The sequence below is a fragment of the Tamandua tetradactyla genome, chromosome 2 (genome assembly GCF_023851605.1).
Source record: "Tamandua tetradactyla isolate mTamTet1 chromosome 2, mTamTet1.pri, whole genome shotgun sequence".
NCBI lineage: Eukaryota > Metazoa > Chordata > Mammalia > Pilosa > Myrmecophagidae > Tamandua > Tamandua tetradactyla.
The window spans coordinates 30,190,626-30,211,966 of NC_135328.1; the positions used below are offsets into that span (position 1 = coordinate 30,190,626).

The 21,341-nt window shown below is 49.6% G+C and overlaps 1 protein-coding gene across 12 annotated transcripts; it reads right to left on the minus strand.

Moving 5' to 3' along the window:
• Nucleotides 1-325: 325 nt before the first annotated feature.
• Nucleotides 326-20,761, minus strand: LOC143667471 (ral guanine nucleotide dissociation stimulator-like). Of its 12 annotated transcripts, XR_013168063.1 has the most exons (11): nt 12,651-20,761; nt 11,815-12,362; nt 10,826-11,029; nt 10,178-10,486; nt 9,930-9,993; nt 8,235-8,309; nt 7,027-7,334; nt 6,473-6,691; nt 6,142-6,303; nt 4,792-4,906; nt 2,600-2,989 (listed from the first exon to the last, which is right to left on the minus strand). XR_013168063.1 is itself a non-coding variant. In XM_077141790.1 (10 exons), the coding sequence occupies exons 7-10, from the start codon at nt 6,512-6,514 to the stop codon at nt 2,895-2,897; spliced, it is 414 nt and encodes a 137-aa protein (XP_076997905.1). In that variant the 5' UTR covers nt 6,515-6,691; nt 7,027-7,334; nt 8,235-8,309; nt 9,930-9,993; nt 10,178-10,486; nt 10,826-12,362; nt 12,651-20,761; the 3' UTR covers nt 2,600-2,894. The 12 variants fall into 11 exon arrangements, 6 of the variants coding, with proteins under 6 accessions (XP_076997905.1, XP_076997856.1, XP_076997865.1 ...); XR_013168062.1 differs by having other exon boundaries at nt 10,826-12,362; XR_013168066.1 differs by having other exon boundaries at nt 10,826-12,362; nt 12,792-20,761.
• Nucleotides 20,762-21,341: the final 580 nt, after the last annotated feature.

The window sequence follows — 21,341 nt, forward strand, 5'->3', positions numbered from 1 at the left end:
TTGAGGAGTGAATGTCAGTGACTGGTGACCTGTAGACAGAGACAATATTTAAGCTTCATATTTTATGGTAGGCATTGTGTCAGGTGTTGGAATACAGAAGGAAACAGCAGGAGTGTCTCCCTTCATGTCTTTAGATCTGAGAAGTAGGCAAGAGATAATAGATAGAAAAGTATTCCAATTACTGATAGGTGCTATGAAGGAAGTGAAGGAGATTCATGTGATAGAAAGTGCCTGACGCCAGAAAGTGTGTGGCTTTAACTAGGTTACACATTAAATGCCTTTCCAAGAAATTGACATTTCAGGCATAAATAATGGCATGGAGGCAGCCAGACAAAGGGCTGAAGAAAGGGTTCCAGATGAGGGAGCATAGCTGCAAAGGTGTTAGGCAGCAGTGGACTTGCTGTGCTCAAAAACAGAAATATGACCAGTGTAGTTGGAGCGTGGTCAGGGCGGAAGTAGAACGATGTGAAATCACAGTGGTAGGGAAGGACCAGATAGTGTGGGATCTTGGCTATGGTAAGGAGCTTGGGTTTTATTCTAGTGACAGTGAGAACCCATTGGGGGTTTTAAGCAGGAGGGTGATCTGCTCTAATTGCTACTTTCAAAAGCTCACCATGACTATACCATGGAAGCTGGACTGCTGGGGCAAGAGTAGGGACTTATTTTCAGTTTGGAATGTATTGCAGTAGCCATACCATCAAATGATAATACCTTAGACTAGGCATCAGGATCTTAGACAAGGACTGTAGGGCTGAAATAACAAGAAGTCAGATTCACAACAAATCTGGAGGTGAATCAATTCATCCAATCTGATGAATTGTTATGAAGGAGATGATATTCTCAAGACCACATGCTTAGGTCTTCTGGCTCCACATCACAAACCATCCCTTAAGGATTTGACTGATATCTTTTCGGCCTCAGAGTGACAGCTGGGTTTTGTTAAACAGGTTGGATCTCAAAACAAGGAAAAGGATTTTAGAAGTGTCTGAGAAGGCATGAGTGACTGGGCAAGACAGGTTCAGCCACACATTCATGGATGGCTGTAGATAATTATGGAGCCAGAGTAGTTCAGAGAAGGGAGTGGCCCCCTGGTTACCACAAGTTGGGTTTGCCCCTTCTGGAGACAGTAGAGAGTAGTTGTGAAGACACAATGCTGGTATCACTACCCATCTGCCAATTCCAGCTTTGCTCTGTCTTGGACAAATTGCTTAGTTCCCCTCTGCCTCTAATACCTCTTCTATAGAGTGGAAGCTAATGTAAGTGCCAGCCTCCTTGTGTAGCCAGGAGAATAGATGCAATGCAATTCCTCAGTGTCCCAGGCATTCACTTTGTCTTCCAGGCCTGTGGGTATCTGGCTCCTCCTCCTCACTGACATCCAGGCTTGGATTACATGTCTCTTCTGAAAGTCACTCATATTGTGATTCTGGAGGGACTTGTTCAAGAGGGCAGATCCTGGGGGATAAAGGGATGCCCAAGGTGAGATGGGAGGAGCTGGCAGAGACTGGTGCAGTATGTCCACATCTGTCTCCGATACTGTTCTCCATGGTGGACTTTGTCCCTGGGGCCCTTCAAGACTGTAGTTGCTGTACAAGCTGTACAAGCTGAGAACCAGAGGGAAAGGGCTCTGCTCCCAGGGGAGTGATTTGTGAGATAGATGGTGCAGTTCTTATAGAAGATGGGGGAAAAAATGATTGGAAAATCTGCCTCTCATTCCATGAAGGTATCCCAGGGGTGTAGAACAAAGTAGTGAGGCCCCTGTATACCCAGGTACAAGCCAGCTCCTGAGGGGCCCTGGCCTCTGTCCTTGAGGAAGACAATCAAGAGCCCATGCCCTGATGACCTATCCCCCAACATGCCTCAGCTGACTTGGCAAGGTAGGGCTCCAGCCTTGATCCATTAGACCACAGGCAATCAGAACCTTGAGGAGGATGGTACAGAGTACGCCAAGCTGTAGGAGGTTATTTCAGAGGATAGAAATAAGTCAGGGAGGCTCATTGCACAGGACCTCTGTGAGCAGTGTGGCCTTAGTCCCCAAATCACAGCCGCCAGGACCAAGACCATCTGCCCCGGAAAACTTCTGATAAGGGTCAGCATCTTGCCCACAACCCCACGTGCTCTGAGGAAACCCTTGTTGCCCACAGCAACTGCCCCCAGCCTGCTCAGTCTCCATGTCCTCTGTCTTTCATGGGAGTGGTCCAGGCAGTAGGGGACCTAGTGGAAGTGAGATATCAGTGAAATCCAACAGAATGGCCTCTGTAAATGGACCATTCAGCACCAATGAGGTCCATGATCTCTCTTTGGAGGTCACCATCTAGCCAGGATGGAATGATTGTGCATCTCCCAAAAGTTGGAGACTGTGGTCACCATTAGCAAGTAATATAATCCATGTCTTATGTGAAAACAAAATAAATTCATTTGATTCCCTTTGGAGGCCCCAGGGAGCCAGAAATATCATAATTGTTATTTAATTTATGCCTAACAAATATCAATTATTGTTATCCTCAATAACCAACTGGGAAGAAGAAAAAATCAACCAAGAACCATACTTTAAAAATTGAAATGAAAATAAAGTGTCAAAAATCTGAAATCTGTACTTATTTAAGGTTTTGCTTTATGAACAGGAGGAAAATGTGACACAAAGGCATTAGTTAAATATTCCATTTGGGACATTGGTTTAATGGAAGATTTCCATGGAATAGTAACTTTTTGTCTTCAGGAATCACCAAACAGTTTAGGGAGAATAAAGAAAATGGTAGGCACAAATTATGCTGTTGGTAAAATACATTTGAGTCATAGATTGTGAAAATTAATTTTGAAAGTACTGGAACCAGGTAGAGTAGGAAGACTATTACTTGGTAGTATCTCCATTCAATAGCAAGTTCCTTCTTATTTACTCAGTGTCCTCCATAGGCCAAGCATAACGCTGTGATCTTGGCATTGACTGTCCTCAAGAAAAATGAAATTCCTGCTATTATAAATATCATGGGACCTAGAAGACAGAAATGGCAATAAATAAATGAGCAAATAAAAAAAGATAAGAATTCAACAATTTCAGATGGTAGGTTTTAGAAAGGAAAAAAAACCACAGGTATTATAATTGAAGATAATACAGGATGCAAGAGCCAGAGGAGAGTAATTTCACTTCTAAGGAAGAGGAAGAACAAAATGTCTCTTGTAGTAAGTATGTATCAGTGATAACTTGTTGGTGTGCCTGGGGAAAGCAAGTGCATCAGATGAATGCAGCTTCTCTGTTCGAACTTCCCAAGACTATGCTCCTGAACTGATTTCATTTTTTTCACTGCAGGGTATGCTGAATTAAGTAAACAGCATTCATTCTGACTCTATCAGGCTATATCACTTTTTCCTTTTTCTTAGCTTCTACAGACACATTGACCTAATTCACTTAGTAGCTTGGCTCATAATGCAATATTGTACTAAATTGTAGAGTTAGGGCAAAAATGCTTAGGTTGCAAATATATGTTTTTGCTTTAAAAATAAAATGAGTTTAGGATATTTTTTATGCAAAGAAAAAATAAATCCAAGCCAGGGTAGTGTGGTTAAAATTAACCCCAATTTTATTGAATTATGTTTCTAAAGATAGATCTTTTTCACTCCACAAATGCATTTTATGAACACTACAGATATTTTAAGATATATATGAAATAAAAGCAGAGACTATGAGCAACCCATAATTCCATCATTGAATACATCTACTATGAATATTTAATTTCTTATTTTCAATATATTTGATTAATAAGATACATTTACATGTAAACATAGTATTTACTATATAAGACATATAAAACATCTAAGATTTATAATTTGAATCACTCCTGTATATGGCATGAAATTTACCTAGATATTATAAGTATTTGTATTTTCTTACACGTTAAAATAGTTTGAGAAAGACGTCTCTTTTGAATATGCTTTCATAACATTCCGTCTTAAGAAAACTTATATACAAATTTACTCCCTAGTCTGTATTTAGGTTTCCAATCCTTTTGTGTTAATCTAAAGCAATACAGAAATGAACAGCGACATGGAATATTTAGGGATGTATGCTGATGGAAGATAAAGTAGGATTTAGGAAACAATGTTCTGGGAGTCAGAACTGATTCCCTGGGCTAATGGGTGAGAAAGCATGAGTAGCTCACCAAAAATAATAATAATAATAATAATAATAATAATAATAATAATAATAATAATAAAGTTACCCTTACAATGTATGGAGAGGCTGTGCTCTCACAAGGAGTATTTTCCTCCCACTGGGGCAAGAAACAGGCAGAGAGCACATAAGTAACTGCTCTATGGGCTCAGACCCCAGACTGCCTGACTCTGTGTCACTGCTGGGAATATTGAATTGGGTCCCTGGAGCCTCCAAAGAGGATCAAGAGGCTTTTGTTTTGCTTTGGCATCATAAAACATGGACTTCAATATTTGCTATTGATGTCCACAGACCCATGATTGTTTGGGATGCACAACTCAGCCCATCCTGGCTAGTGGGTGCCCTGCCCGCAGAGCTTCTGGGGCAGGAAGAGAGGCCTTTGTCTTGGATCGCAATCCCACAGCTCTGCACTAGGGCTCCAGTGCTTGGGTTACACCCAGGTATGACACATGGAGAGGAGACGCAAGTGGCAGTGGGGAGACACTTTAGACAATGAGAACCCCAAAATGCTGAACACCTCCCTTTTGGAGGTTGTCTTGGGCAGACACCCCAGGTGGTGGGGGCTAGGAGAAGAGTGCTGAAGCGGCCCCTCACAGAGAAACTCCTGGACCAGCTCCTTGGCTTACTTCGATCTGGTGAAATGATTTGCACCAGCTTGTAGTACTTTGCTGCCTCCAGATCCAGGTGGTACTCGTCCATGGCTTTGAGGATCACAGCCAGAGCCCTGTCATGGCAGGTGATCTGGGCATGTTGGGGGACAGACCATCAGGACACGGGTTCTGGAGCTGGCTCCCACAAGGGCAGTGGCAGAGGCCCTGCTGGAGCTCTCTCAGCAGGGAGCAAAGGGCTCAAAGACCCCAGTTGGGTCTGGGTGTAGAGTGGCCCCACTACACTCTTCTGCTCCCCTCGTAGGCCTCCATGGAAGGAGGGCTCTTTCCAATCATTCCATCTCATTTCCTACAAGAAAGGCATGTCTCCCTTACAGGTCACTGCCCTAGGGCTGAGCCCCTTGCTTCTGATCCTCGGCCCGCTCAGCTCCTACTGGCTTCCAGAGGTCACCCTATAACAGGGTGTTGGGGACAAATGGCAACTCAGGGCCAGCTCCTCCCACTACTCCTTGGGCATCTCTTTTCTCCCTGAGATCTGTCCTCTTGAACAGGCCACTCAAGGATGACAGAATTAGTGACTCTGAGAACAGACATGTAGTCTAAGCCTGGATGGCAACAAGGAAGAGGAGCTGGATGCCCAGAGGCCTCCTGTGTGCCAGGCATGTGGTGGTTGAGGGGACCCACTCCAGTGCCAAGCCCTGAGCTTGGGCAGACAAAGAGTCATACTAGTGACATCTCAATACCACCTAAGCTCCAGTCTACCACTGAACTGCAGAGCTGGGCCTATGTCTAATCCAGCACCTCAGGCAGCCTTTGTGCAGGTCAGGGATGAGGTGGCTCCATCAGCAGATCTATCCAGAATCTGCTCCCCTCATGGCTTCTTCCCTGCATCAGTCCCTACACTCCATTCCTGGGTGGTTGCAGCACCCCCCTAACTGGCTTCCCTGCCTCTACCCTTCATGCAGTGAGATGTGGTTCAACCCCTGAGGCCTCTGTGACCTCAGTCATTTCTCCTGGCCACTGTTTCTTCACCTCTGACCCCATGAGTGTCCTCCGTTGGGCCAGGCCCATGTTGAGCTTTGGGCTCTCTGTGCTGCCCTTTCCCTCCCTTCTTCCAGGGGCTGCCTCAGTGAGGTTTTCCCAGGCTGGCCCACCTCAAGGTGGGAGCCTCACATCTACGTCCTCTGTTCTCAGCCCTGACCGACACCGAACACCTTTCTTTACTACTTGTGGATCTGCGTGGCTGTCTGTCCTTCCCAACCCACTAGGCTTGTGGTTCCAGGAGGGCTGAGAAAAAACATGTCAATCATTCTGCATTCCTGTCTCTCCAGCGAGGGGCCCCCAGGGTCATCCACCTGCCCAGCTCACCACGATGCTCTTTGGCACGTTGCCATGGTCCCCATCCAGGCTGATGTGGATGATGCAGGAGTCGACCACCTGCTTGTTGAAGAGCGGCAGGGGGCCCGAGGCTCTGTGGGCGCTCAGAGGGGCCCCAGGCTGCGGGCGGTCTGAGAAGGTCAAGTCACCAATCTGTGGGAGGACGGTGAGAGCAGGGTCAACCCCAGAGCCTGTGGGACACTTTCAGCTGAAGACAAGCCTCAGGGGGTTTGAGAACCTGTTTTCAAGTCAGGACTCCTGACCCCTTTTGATGGTGTGGAGAGGGGAAGGTGGGCACTGGAAAGGGGCCCAGAAGACAGACCTTCAAGGAGGAAAATAGGCAGGCACTTGCTTCTCCTGGCATTCAGGGCATTTGGAGATGAGGCCCACACTCATTTCCAGGTCAGACTTGGAGGCATCGGCCTCACGTCCGGGGAGTGAGACAGCTGTGACTCCACTGCTGAAGTCACACCCAAGATAGAGCCGGACACTAGGCAGGGAGACCCCGCTGCAGCTGGGCTCAGTGCTGAGCTTCTGGGGGCTGGAGAGAAGGGCAACTTAGCTGGGGTCAGTGCCAGGGACCCATCCACTCCCTCCTGGGTGTACTGCCCTCAGTGCTCGGGCCACCCTGCCAAGGGCTCCTGCAGGCCACGGGAGCCCTGAACCCCAGGAACCAGAGAGATCACTCAGCATCTCCTATTTCCATCGTGGGACACCCAGGCCCAGAACGATGGGGGCATGATGCTGCCACAGGGCTGGTCAGGAGAGGAGAAGTGTCCCCAATACTAAAGCGTAGACACCCTGAAGCCATGCTGAGTCCAAAAAGACACTGAGCCCCGAGGCAGCTGCAACTGCCGACCTGGAAAGGGAACTCACCCTGTGCACCGAGGCTTGACAACATCTGGGAGGTTTGGGGTATCGAGTCTGTTGCTGGCCAACAGAGCCAGGGGCTTCCGCTCACAAGACAGATGGTAACTGCAGGGTAGAGGGCTGCTGTGAGGCTACAGAAAGCCACAGCTTATGGCGGGGCCCTGCTGCTGCTACCTTCTGCCCTGGCCTTACCACTCAGACTCCCTGAGCTGATCCACAGCCCCAAACCAGGCCCTAAATTCCTCCATGGGCCAAAAGTGGATATAGGTGCATTCTGCCTAGAAGCGCTCAATCCTGGAAATGACCTTGTATTCCTGGGGTAGAGGGAAGGAAAAGAGGCTAGGGTGGCATTGCTGGGTGGGATAGGGGCTGCAGCTGGGGTCTGTGGATTTGGTCACAGGAGCCACCTCCTTCCCTGCAATCTCATCCAAGGCCTCCCTGTTCTCAGCCCAGGATTCTCACAGACCCTCCTGCAGGGAAATGTCCTTGATGCCAGCACCTCCCCAACCTCCGTGGGGAAGTTCTACCTCATCTCTGTGAAACAAACCCTCCTGGTGAGAAATTGAAGGTGGATGGAGCAATGGGATGTCATGCCCTGTGAGTCTCAGACCCTCCCTCCTGCACCCCAATCCTTCAGTGATGCCCCCAGCTCCTCACCTTCAATACTATTTCATAATTTAGCAATCTCCCTGGCAAGACAGAAAGCCAGGTCCATCAGCAGAGTCTCCAAAAAGCCCTGACCAGCCCCCTCACCCTCTCCTGTGCACTATTGGGAGGGGCCACCAGGGCCAGGCCAGCCCTCGCAGGGCTCAGACCTATTCAGGGATCTGGGCACCAGAACAGGGGGCCCTGGGCAGAGGCATAGGGACCTTCCAGCCTAACCTCTGAATGCAGATGGGGAGACTGTGGGTCAGGCAGGAAGGGACTCAGCAGCGGTCTCACCACGGAGGGGCTGACTCCACTCTCCTCCATGCCCACACCTGAGGGACAGTCTGTGCCCAGCTCAGCCAGGAAGGGATGTGGGAGAGGGACAATGCCTATGGCTTCTGCCTACCCTTTGCTTCCACAGCTAGAAGGGGGACATGATGCCTCAGCTCCCAGGGCTTCTATGGATGAGCTGGGCCCTGGGCTGAGAGCACAGGGCTCAGGGAGGGGCCCTCTCCCCTATGCTGATGGGACTTGACACTCTCTTCCTGGCCCCAAGTCCCACTCACTTCCCGAGAGTCCGTGGGAGTCAACTGAAGGGAGGCCAGCTCTGACAGGAGCGTCCACAGGTGGGGAACGGTGGGCTGGGGGGAAACAATGGCATCAGGTGTGGGATGGACTGCCCAAGCCCGCTGGAACCCACCCAAGGTCCCCACCCTGAAGTCTCTTTCTCTCAGTCCCCTTCCCCTACCCAGACCTCACCCTGCCGACTTCTGGGGCTCTCAGCCACCTCCTACCGAGTTCCCCTTCCACCCCTTGGACCACAAGAGCACTGCTAGTCACCTCCCAGCGATGGCTCTTGGCAAATCAGAAAACAGTACGAGGATGCTCAACCATCTTGCCCAGATCCACCTTCAATTAGGCTCTGCCAAGGCCTTCCTTTGACTGCGAACAATCAGGGCCTCCTATATACTACCTGGTCAAGCCTCCATCTCAGGGTCCAGATGATGGCACATCTAATGAAGGCTTCCCAGGCTCAGGGGCACAGAAAGCAGTGGTGCAAGGAGTGAGCCCTGTACAGTCATGGATGCCAACCCCATCCTGACCCTCAGTGTCCTCAGGCACCCTCACTCTCTCCCACAGTGGCCTCTCTTGCTCTCTCCTTGTTATCACCTCCTTGATGGAATCCTTGGAGATCCCCTCCTGCCAGGGTGGACAAGGTCAGGGAAGCCATCCTCCCCTCACCCCATCAGCTGACCTGCCTGACTGGGGTTTGGACATCTTGGAGGTGTCAGTTGACAGAAATGCTGCTGTCACCAATCATGAACCCTGACTGCGATGTTACCTTGGAGCAGCACTCCCTGTGGTGTGACACTGACCAAGTGGGCTGGCCACCTGGAGTCTCCTGTGTCATGTACAAAGTGCAGGCATGAAATGTGCCCCAGACAACTGAGTGTTCCATAATGTTGTCAGGGCGCTCTCTCCAGCACCTGCTCCCATCAGAACCAGAGAAAAGCTCAACCACATTCCTGTGCTCTCTTGAACCCCTGTGGGCTCCCTTGTGAGGAAGGCAGCACAGCATGGTCTCACAGCATTTCCACATGAGGAACAGAGGCCCCACAGGGCCATCACTTGCCCCTGGTCCTGCTGGGAGTCAGAGGAGTGTTTGGCTCTGCCCAACTTGGTCCGAGCTGAAGTCAACACAGCACTCAGCACCACTGCCCAGGGATTGGTTTTCCTGCCCTCAAGCTTTGTGGCTGACAACCCAGTGGGATGAACCATGCAGGGAGAAGGAAGAGGTGGCTCTGGAGCTGTGGTTGTCCAGTCCTGTCAGCCTGAGCCCACTGGAGTCTCAGACCCCCATCACTGCCCAAGGCCATGCCAAATGCCTGTCCTCACCAAGGAGCCCCTTAGGAAATTCCCTCTGTCCAGAACTCTCTATGTCCACACAGAAATGGACATAATTTCAGAAATCCTCCAAACGATTCTCATCCCAAGCTGGGACATATGTCCCTGCCCATGTGGCAACAGGAGGAGAGTCCTACTGCTGAGAAGGACACTGGTTAAACATTTCCATTTATCATCTCTTCCTGAAATGGCCCAGTTACTTTGACCATACCCAAGGACCAGTGCCTCCTTCCCCTAACTGCCCCTGATCAGTGGTCAGCCAAACAAATCCCTCTCCCTCTTAGTCTAGACAAGACCGGCCTGGAATTATTCGAGGAATATTCCCACCATGGTGCCATCACCTGCCTCCACTTTACCTGGCTTGGCAGTTCTCTTTTCAGGGAGGTTTTACTCATCATTTGGAACAGACAAATGCCATCCCTTTGGGGAGGAGAAAGAACAGAATATTTGGGGGGATGGTAAGAATGGATGTGAGTGCAAATCCATTTGATTTTAGACTTCAGGAATCCCAATGGCCTGGATGAATGGGTTAGAAACTGAGTAATTATAAACTCTCCATATCAGGTGGGACCCATTTCCCATGTCAAATGACATGCCTTCTTACCTCATTTTGAGTTTGGTTGGGCAAAGCAATGCAGTGCCTTGGAGAAAACTCTCAAAAGGTTCCCCTAAGTCTTGGCTTTTACCACTTCATTTGCAGGTAGGACTGCTGAGGTCACATGGGGACTCAGACCCCCCCACCCATGCCATTGTCAGCCACAGGAGGTGCTGTCTCCCCCAGGGGTTGCTGTGGAGAGGGACCAGTCCACCTGGATGCTTCCTGCCATGTATGCTTCAGGTGCTGGATGGAGTTGCTCTGTAGAGCAGACAGGATTGCATGCAAGGATATGAAGTTCTGGAGCACTTGGCACTCCTGGGGAGGAGAAAGGAATGAGGTGAGAAGGGAGAATGAGCTGGTATCTCCACTTCTGGATGACCCTCACATGCAGAAAGACCCCAAGGTTACAGTCTGTGCCCAGCCCATGACACAACTCAGGGAGGAGGGTTTTAGCTCTAACTGACAAAGGAGAAGAGGTAGGATGTGAGTGCCCCAGTCCTGAGACAGGCAAGGTAAGGACTGCGCCAGCAGACACACAGGGCTTGGGCCCAGGGAGTGACTTGGACCACAGATTCCAATCCTACAAGCTGATCAAAGCCAAGAGTGATACTCGGGACCCAGGAGGCTGGGAGGTCCTGCTCATCCACAGCGTACCCTGGCCACCTCTATCCAGTGCTCCAGGATCCTGGCCCTGTCCGAGGCCTTCATGCTCTGGTCGCTGAGGCAAGTGGTTAGAACACAGCTGGAGACATGGTGCATCTGGGTGATGGTGGTGTGGATGGTGGGTGCCAGGTGGTCCTCACTCTTCTCTGAGTGCAGGGTCGAGATGGCATGCACACATCAAAAGCTTTCACCTTCCTGAATAGCTCGTGGAGAGAATAGGAGTGTCGCACTGCCTCGTGCCACCCAACCTAGAGCCTACCATCCACAGGCCACTGCCCAGTGTTCTAAGCAGAAGCTTTGCAGCTGGACATTGTGGTTTGAGCCATGAAGGGGCCTCTTGCTTTAGTTCTCTGCTCCTTGAGTGTGCCCAGCATTTGCAAAACCCAGGACCCTTATGCTGGCAGGGAGGAGAGAACTGCATTTTCCTCACCACCACCAAACACAGGATGGGGACTCCAACCCCACAAGCTGAGGACGCAGCCCAGGGAGCACATTCTGCACCTCCTGAAAGCTGTGTGACTCCCTCTAATCTCATTCACATGCATGTCCCCTGCTGCTGCTACATCCAGGACCTTAGTGTGGAGCCTGTCTCATGTCCAGGACACATCATGTCTGATGCATGTGGAGGCTGTGGAGGCCTCTGGGAGAGATGGACAGGCTGGCCCTGGACTCTGCTGTACATCTGATAGTCCCCTCTGCCCCCCAACATGCCAAGCCCTGACCAGCTCTCCTTGATCCTAAGACATTCATTGTCTGCATTCCCTTGCTGCGACACATATGGTCAGGGCAGTGCTCTGTGATGTCTTCTCCAGCTGGGAATATGAGGACTTAGGAATTAGGAACTTGCCCATGTTACCAGACTGGAAAATGGTGGAGCTGGGATTTGATCATTGGACCCAAGATCTGGGAATGGCAATTCAGGGACAGCAGATGCCTGAAAAGGTCCACCACATTCCCCCCTCAGGAGCCCAGATGCTCACATCAGTCTGGGTGAGCTGCTCTGCCAGCAGCCTGGGAGGGAACGCCAAGACAGGGGCCTTCCCCTCCCTCAGCTCCTGCTCTCAGCTCCCACGTGACGAGCAGGAATGATCTTCTGGTGGAGCGACAGCTGGCGCTGACTGCAGCTCAACGGATGGCACTGCAGGTGGCACCTGGTCTGCTTCCTGCTGCTCAGTGGGTGCCTCAGGTGGTGAGGCAACAGGTGCCAGATCCAGAGGAGCCACAGGCTTTGGCCCTGAGGGTGGCAACTGAGGTGGCATCAGAGCCACCGCCAGCTCTGCTGGCAAAGCAGGTGATGTCTCCAGCTTCGGCTCCAGATCTGGAGATGATGCAGCCTCTGGAGGTGGCGAGGCAAGTGGCATCGGAGTTGCCTCCCTCTCTGGAGCTGGAGTAAGGATTTTCAGAGTAGGTGGAAGGAGCTCTGGAGGCCACCATGGCTCCACCTCAGCAGATGGCATTGCAGGTGCTGCCACAGCTGCCTTCAGGTCTGCAGCTGACAGGATTTCTGCTGCCATCGATGGAACTCACCCTGGAGGAAGCAGTACTGTGGTTTGCAATGCTGAGTCTCACATACGAGCCCCAAGAGGTGGAAGATGCAATAACACAACTGGCTTTCTATAGACCTTTCTCGACAAAGAAATGACTGCAGTGCCTCCCCCAGGGATGCCACCCTCACAAGTCTTGCAGACTGCAAGTGCTCAGGGGAGTGGGCTGATGCCCCTGTTTATTCCCTGCCCAAAGGCAAAAACAGATTTTGGTCCTGTGATCCCGATCTCCTCCCGTACATCCCACCCATTCCCACGTCCATGCTCCTCACCCTGTGTCTGGGTCTCACTGGGCACTGAGGGCTCTGGCCAAGACAGGAGGACCTGAGCCTGCCTCTCCAGGGCAGACCCAGGCAGCACCATCTGCGTGAAGTACACCAGCTGTTTGAGGCTGGAAAAGTCCGGAGACTCACAGAAATCGTCAGGAAACTCCTAGAGCCAGGTCAGCAGGAGGCAGGAGAAGGTGCTGGGGGTGGACGGGGCCGCAGAGTGAGGAACGGCTGTTCCTGCCACACTGCCCTCTGGTGACCACCCTCCTGGGTGCGGGGCTCCTTGGCAAGACCAGCAAGATATTTCTATCTGTATCTGCTGTGCAACCTCCCACTGGAACAGAAACAGCATGAGGACAGGAAGGGGTTGTGTCTGCTCAGCAGATGGTACTGCACTTGCACACAGTAGAAGCTGCATAAATTGCCTGATGAGGGAACAGAGCATGACCCCAGGGCCTACCCAGGGCCATCGATCGTGTCACCTCAGTCTGGAGTTCATGCCCTGAGGTCATGCCTCCTTCTCTGCGAGCCACGTGAGGCTCTCCTCTTCCCACTGTCATGGTCCCTAAAGGGCACGGGCACAGTCCACTGAAGCCACCCGCAGTCAGGCTCACAGGACTGGGTAGTGAGGTGGATTTGTGAGCTGCATTCTCCCCACATCTCCTGAGCTGTGTCTGTGTGCTACTGGCATGGTGGAGGGGCAGCAGAGTTGGGTGCGTGTGGAGTGTGCTCTGAGCCTCCGGGAGCACTCTGCACCCAGTGCCCCAGGAACTCTCACATGGGTCTCTGAGAGTCCTGACACCCTGCAGGGGATGGAGCCCAGACCTCTGAACTCCAGTGAGAATCATGAGATGGACTCAGGGACCTGCCCAGTCACTCCTGGCACTGGCCCACACTCCCCATCTTGGGCTATGGGGAAGGAGCCCCTCTCTCTCACCCAGAGCTCACTTACTTTTTAAGGTATTCCTGGCCTCCTCCATCCCTGTCTTGCAAATTGCAGCTATTGCCATATCTAGCAGGGACATGGGGGTGTCACATGTAACTTCTTCAGTGCGCCCCTACTCATTACATCTAGTGCTGCTATCTGACCCCCTATAATTTGGCAAGCAGAAGGCCACAGGCAATTCCGCAGTTTTGTTCAATTAAGTAGGCTAAGTGCCTTTAAAAGGGCCTGCACACAGATTATTCTTCATATATCCTAGAAGAATGAATGATCCTTGAGTTGCTCCTTCACAGATAACTGTTGCGGCTTGGGGCTCCTCTGCCAGCCCCCAGCATGAGTGGCAACTCAGGCCACACTCAGGACAGAATCCATTTTGATGCAATCTCAAACCTCCTCTGAATGGGAATACAGAATTCCAAAGGTCACTTTGGAGCAGAGCCTCTTGACATGGAAAGGAAATTTCTCAATGTTGACAAGCCCTCTCCACCGAGCTCCCTCTCCAGAAAGCCTGGCATGGGGAAACACTTTTCATGGTCCAGAATCATTCAATCCTGACTCTGACCTCAGCAGGTTGGTCCTCCTATGACCCCACTAGCAAGAGGAGGAAACTGAGTTCAGATGCTGCAATGACCTTCCCCAGACATTCAGCTCACGCATGCCAGATCAATCATGAGATTGAGAGGGAACACGTGCTCACCTGTTGGACACCCGGTCCAGGACCTGTTGTATGGAGAAGCCCCAGTAATTTAACATGAGGAGAGATACATAGGCCTGGTCACCCTCTGCAACAGCTGCCACCATGCACTCCATGAACTTTTCCCATGCTCCCACCTTGCCGGTGTACTCCAGGTCACTCTGGAGTGATGACACTTTTGCACCCTGAGATTGGAAGAGCAGTATCAGGTGGTTAACCTCTGCACTGGGAACCAAGAGAGGAGTAGGGCTGGGGGTATATGCAGACCTGCCTTTCCCTGTTCCCTCCCTGCCTTGGGGTAAGAAATGGGGCAAGAATGCATCTAGCAGGTAAAGATCCCACACTCCAAAGTAGAACTGAACTGGGGGAATTATGAAGTCATGAGGAGTTGTGCATCAATGCATGGAAAGCACTTTATCCACATGATTCCTCACAAATCACCCCCATTCATGAGATGAGTAAACCTTAAGGGGGGACTCAACTTCTTGTAGGACAGAAGCCAGAAGCATTCACACTGGAGCTTTATGATCTTCCCTCCATCCTGTGGAAGAGGGCTCTACTCCAGACATGGAGGGGAAGAGTCTACTCGCATCTTATTCTTCCCTACTTTGGAGGCAGTACATCAAGAACACAGAGATGGTGAGAACACCTTTGTCTTCACACCGACAACAAGACTTGAATGTCTTTTACCTTAAAAGTTCTGAGAACCTGCAGCCATGGTGATCCCTGCTCAGACCAAAGATCAACTGCTGGGAGGATCCAAGTGGGAGAAATACCCCCACAGACTGAGGACTTCAACAGAAGCCTCAGAGAAGAGCAAATCCAAAAGGCAGCCTGACAATTGGGTGGGGCTCCATCTGCATGGGGCAGTTGGAAATCAAATCACTAAGTGATTCCATTTGGCGCCCTGACACCAGACTGGCCACAATAAGAGAATGTTCACAATTGGACCGGGAGGATGCAGGGAGGTAGCCATGGTCAGAGACTGTTGGTGGTTGCTGAACCACTACAGCCTTACAGAGGCTCAGTGGCTCCAACTATTGAATTTTGCCTGTATGTGTGTGACACATTCATCCCATTCTGTGGATTCTCTCCGGGGGGGATGGGATGGGGGCCCAGTCCATCAGGACACACAGAAGATGTCCCCCACTGAATGGCTTAAATGGACCTAGAATGGAATCCCTTTAAGAACTGTGAGCAGGGAGAGGCTCTATACTCTTCGGAGCTTCCCTTATGGAATAAGATGTAGAGACTCAGGCCACAGTTCCTGCTCTGGAAGATTAAGGGAGTGTGCTATGGGAGTGTACAATTTCCACCAGAACTGTTGTCATAGCATGAACCCCTTTTGAGTCAAAATCACCCTCAAGAACATGAAGATGGTTAAGATGTAGAGAAGGTGTGGAAGTACCATCCAACTGACTGCTCGAGGGCACAGGAGGTTTCCACAAGTAACAACAGAAAAAGCAACCAAATGTGAAGGAGTTCATGGTCTTACCAGAAGTGAAAAGAATATCATCATCCCTTCTCAGATGCTGTAACAAAAGAAAGCCAAGGGCAGGCCTGCACAAGTGAGGGGTGGATGGCCACCTGGCTTTGGCAGTGAGACTTTGTGCAAATCAGATGGAAAATCCGTGGGTGGGCACACAGGGAGGACAGCACAGTTAGATCTGTTCCTTCTGGCATGTCCCAGCTGCCTCAGGACTCAGGATTGGAGAAACCACCACACTGCTCTCAGGGGGGCACCCCATGCTATCTCTGCCACCCTGATCAGGTGGACAGGTGTCTGCACACTTCCCCAGTCCACATCGATAGGAGATGAAAACTTTTGGGCCCAGGATTAACATGTTGCATGGGGATTACCTGACCATCACCACTTGCCTTCCCAGCAGCTTCACGTTTGAACACAAAGTTCCCATGAAGTTCCCCAACCTGGCAATGGGTGATCCCATTCCTCATGTCTCCTCACACTGAAAGGAGGAGTATTAAGGGGCTACAGAGGCAAGATGACAATGCTGGCATTCCCTGAATTCTCTGACCTTGGGCCACTTTGACTTACCTTCGGAACACCCTGACCAACAGGCTGCGGCGGCGAGCTGGAGGGTTCAGCCAACACCTACATCTATCAAAAAAATGTCTCCTTCCTAGCTTTTCTCATGCCAGATCCTTGTATTCTACAAATGCAACACAAAAACATGTTGATCTGTTGATCGTCTCTGGCTAAGTGAGCCCAGTAAGGGGATTGTTGTGGAATCTAAGTGCCTGGTTACTAAGGTTCTACATTCCACTGGACTGCAGCTCAAAGGAAGTGAGGTCATCTCCTTAAGCCACTTAACTGAAACTTCTCAACTGTTAGGTCCTCCAGGAAAGGCCCTCTTGACTCCTGATGCTCATCCTCCTTAAACATGTTATCCTGTTGACTGGACCAAGTTTCCTCAACACATCACTCCCCACAGCTACTTGGGAAGGCCCGGCTACAGACTGGGCCCCAAGCATAAAGAGGGAGAACTCAATCCTAACACAGATGAACTTTCTTAGAAATCTTGTGACCATGGTGTAGTCATTGCTACTCTCATCTCAGAGTCTCCCCAGTCTCCACACCTACACAATGGGGTCATTCTACTATCTACTTCCTGGGTCATCATGAGAATTGGAGATCATTAGTGTAAAAACCACGACCAGTCTTCGAATAGCTAACATGCAGAGACAACAGCATCCCAAAACATGGAATACCACACTCATAAGGGCTGGCTGTGGCTGTGTGATCCTTGGAAAGGTAGATTCCTTTGCCCATTTCTGGGTCAGCACAATAAGGAAGTTGAAATTGAAAGGAATTTAGATAGGATGGCTCTGTGGCATGACATCTTCCCATGGTTTCACATTATAATTAGAATCAGACACAAGTGGGCAAAAGGGCTTAGGCTATGGACAGCCTATGTCAAGGTGAGCTAAAGTATGAGCTTTGTAGACAAGCCCAAGGGCATGTTCTCAAGGCACAGCCTCAAAGAGAAACCAAACAAGGAAACATGGTTTTTGGGAGGGGTGTCGTTCAGATGGGCAAACTCTTGTTCTTTGCCCAAAGTGAAAAAAGTTCCAGTGAGGCTGGCCATGAAGGAAGCATGGTAGGGAGCATGTTATGAGAACATGTGGCATGCAGGATTAAGGTTGTATCACACAGGAGGAGAAAAGGGTGACCAACAGGACATGGTCCAGGTGGTCTCATGACAGCCTCAGCAAATCAGACCTGAAGGAACTCTAGAGGGCACATGTCCACCCCACTGAAGCCCAGATCCTTGACATTTCACCCATGGGAGAGGAGGCATACCTTGATGTCTTCATTTGCACAATGCATGGACTATGATGACCATTTGCCTTCTTCCTGTATGGGATGCTAACTGGAATGCTCAGAGTTGACTACTTGTCAAAGCTGCTGCTCAGGAAACATCATACCCAGGTAGACATTGCAGCTCTAAATCACTTAATCCTGACACCTGGGTTAAGACAGGTGGATTGAGCTGCCTGATTTCCAACAGCTCAGAGGAGATAATGGGAATGATACTTAAAACTATTTCCTTTCAGCTGTCTCACATTCATGCAGCCATTCAACTAAAAATTTTGGAACACTTTCTGCATGTTCAGCAACATGGAGAGGGCTTGGAGCATCGCCCATTACTTCTTTGAGCCTGTAGGGAGGGAGAAGAGGTGGCATATCCACATGCTAAATGCTGACCTAGAGATGATGAGGACCTATTCTGAGGACACAGAAAGGCCTCCTCTCCAAAGAGTGCAAAAATTCAAGCAGGTTTCCTGGGGATGATTTAGAAAAGAGGGACTGGGTCTTGTCCAGGGGATGATGGAGACATCAAGGGAATACAATGACTGATAGGTGGGCAGTATAAGCAAATGTGTTCTGTATCAGGCCTTAGAGTTCATGTGATAATATTAGACTGCAAAGGCAGGAAGGGAGACAACTGAACCTAAAGAAATGACATGAAGATTAAGATGCAGTGACCCACTGCCGGGGCTGCTGCAGGAAGATTTGAGGAGTAATTTTGCATTACATTCAGCAAAGTGGTACCTTCCAAGGGATGAAAGCTTCAGGTACTACAAAACATTGACCTGCCCTGGTTAGACTGACACCTGTGTTTTATGAACTTCTGCCCTGCTTCTCCAGGGTCAGGCTTGAGGTCTCCTACCTTGGATTCTGCCCCATCCACTCCCACCACTTTGCTTACCTCTTCTTTTCAGAGCCCTCAACCCAAGGAAGGACTTTCATGTCTTTCCTATGGCAAGAGCAATGTTGAGCTGATAAAATTGATTGAAGCTGTTGAAATACATGATTAAGACAATTTCAAAAATTATTAACAGCCAAATTATGAAGTCTGTTCTTTAAATCAGATGATAAATGGATAAAGCTCTGTTTCTGCTCCTGTTTCCTCTTTCCCCATGGATTGTGCTTGATGGGGGGTCCGTCAGATGGATCAGTGCAGGGGAGGGGAGTTGTCTCACTGTAGGTGGTTCCCTGAACGAAAGGCTCCTGCCAAATTCTGGATTAGAGTGGGAAGAGGAAGATGGATGAGGAGTGGGAAGAACTGAATGCTGATTTCCTCAACTGAGTGCAGTTGAGACAATGTGTCTTCAAGCTTTTCCTCTGCCCCAGCTCCTCCATCCTAAGCTCTCATCTCCACCTGAGGGTCTTGCCAGCCAGTGGCCTCACAGGACTGAGGCTAACCCTCATGCACATTGACTATGTACTCAGGGAGGGGGAGACCAAATCCTCAGGGCTCTCCAGATGATGGGTTTTGCTTCTTTTCACTTACAAGAGGTGAGTATAGTCAGGATGTTTCCACACCACCCAGTCTGCCCAGAGGAACAGTAGTCAATTCCCCAGGCTGCTGTTGAGTTCAGGGTTGTGTAACTATTGAACCTGCAGCCCCCTGTAGGGTGGTGTTTTTGAAAGACAGGCAATCTGTATCATCACTGCCTGTCACAACAGACCCTCTAACATGAGGTGGACAAAGCCCTGCTTAGTGACCTAGCCCAAGAACTCATCTGGAAACCTGCTGAGATGCCCTTCCACAGGCAGTGGTCAGAGCAAGGGCCTCTGGCTCCACATGGGGTGCAGGTAGGACTCAGACCCAGGGAAACCCCAGATTTTACCCCTTTCAATGGTGATTCCTGGCCCTTGGGCAAAGAGTTGGCCATTTGTGGCCCAAGGCCTCATAGTTCTTTGGAGCCCTTTAGTTACAGGAAGGGGTCTGGGCCCCTTTCAGAGATCCATGTTCAAGTTTGCCTACAAGAATAATGTGCAACAAGAGTGGGGACTCAAGTGGAATTTCTAGCATGTTGAGGACTGTGGAGATGGACCTACAGTTCCTGGCCTCAAACTTAGGGGCCCTTGAGGATGTGTGCTATGGCCCTGGCAGCTTTCAGTTCTGGTCTCCCCTCCTACTGACTGACCATTTTTGGGGCTTCACATTCTGGGATGCTTTTGTTTGTCTCCATTGTACTCAGCCTTTTGCAGTTTATACTGCCTGCACCCATGCTGGGTCTGAGGCCAATATGCCAGGTCTCCTCCCCGCCTAAGGCTTTGAGAAGAGAATCCTTGGAACAGTTTGGCCCTGCTGGGGTTTCCTGGCAGCGGGTATCTTGGTCCAGGCACTTGGAAGCCCGTACTCTCCCATCAGCTCCTTAGATAGTGGACATACTTCACCAGTGTGGAAAAGCCCATCAGCTTCAGACAGGTGGGGAATGAGCTCTTATTTCCCCAAGGGGTATTCATGGACACTACTTTGGAGGCTTGAGAGTGATAAAGGGGAGGTCAGGGGGCTCTCTTCCTGTCAAGGAGTCTTTGGTTGATTTCTTGTTCTGCCAGGATAGCCATGTGACAGCCCCTGGTTAAGTTGTCCATGCTGCTCACCTGTCGTTAAGAGAACCCAACCACAAAGAAGTTCTGTCCCCCAAAATGAGTGCTGCAAAGGCTTGAAAGACATATGAGTTCATGAGGGGACTGCTGACAAGTTATAGCAGAGGTTTCCCAAGGCCTCCAGTTCCACAGGATTCTAAAACACAAAGTATACATCAAGGCAGAAGATGTTTCTCAGCCTCTAACTGCTCAAGGCAAGGGCAAAATTAAGCTTCTCTGAAAGACAAAATAACTAGTCAGGTGAAAGAAGTTAATTCCCTGAAAGCTGTACCTTCCCCAACAGAAAGGTGGGGGCCACATCAAGTGGAATCCCTTCCTTGAGGAATTCATCAAGGAATTCTATGCTAGAGGTTTAGAATAAGCTGAATTGAATGTCAAAGAACAGATAGAGAACAAAGCCATCCAGCAAGAAAATCCTCATTAAAAGAGGAAAAAACAATCTCCACAATACACTAATTAAGGAAATCAACTGCCTAGATGCCAGCCAAAAGTAGCAAGTCATATTAAGAAAACTCCAAGACATGGCCCAGTTAAAGGAACATACCAACAACTGAAATGTGATACATGAGTGGAAACAACTACCTCAGGACATTCAAACTTATATGAAAAATTTCATCAACAATCAAATCAATAAGTTGAGGGAGGATATAAAGAAGGAAGGCATTGACCAAAATAAAGAAGAAATCAAGAGTTTGGAAGAACAAATCACGGAACCTATGGGAATGAAAGGCACAATAGAAGAGATGGGGAGAAAAAGGAAACCTACAACAATAGATTTGAAGAGGTAGAAGAAAGGATTAGTGAAATAGAGGAACTGAATATCTGAAATAGGATATACAAAAGAAAATATAGGAATAGAATGGAGAAATATGAGCTGTGTCTCAGGAAATGGAATGACAACATGAAGCCCATGAACATACATGTTGTGGGCATCCAAGAAGGAGAGGAGAAGGGAAAAGGAGGAAAAAGATTAATGGAGGAAATTATCACAGAAAATTTCCCATTTCTAATGAAAGACACAAAATTATAGATCCAAGAAGCACAGCATATCCCAAACACAATAGGTCCAAACAGACATACTCCAAGATTCTTACTTGGAATCAGATTGTCAGAAGTCAAAGAGAATGAGAGAAT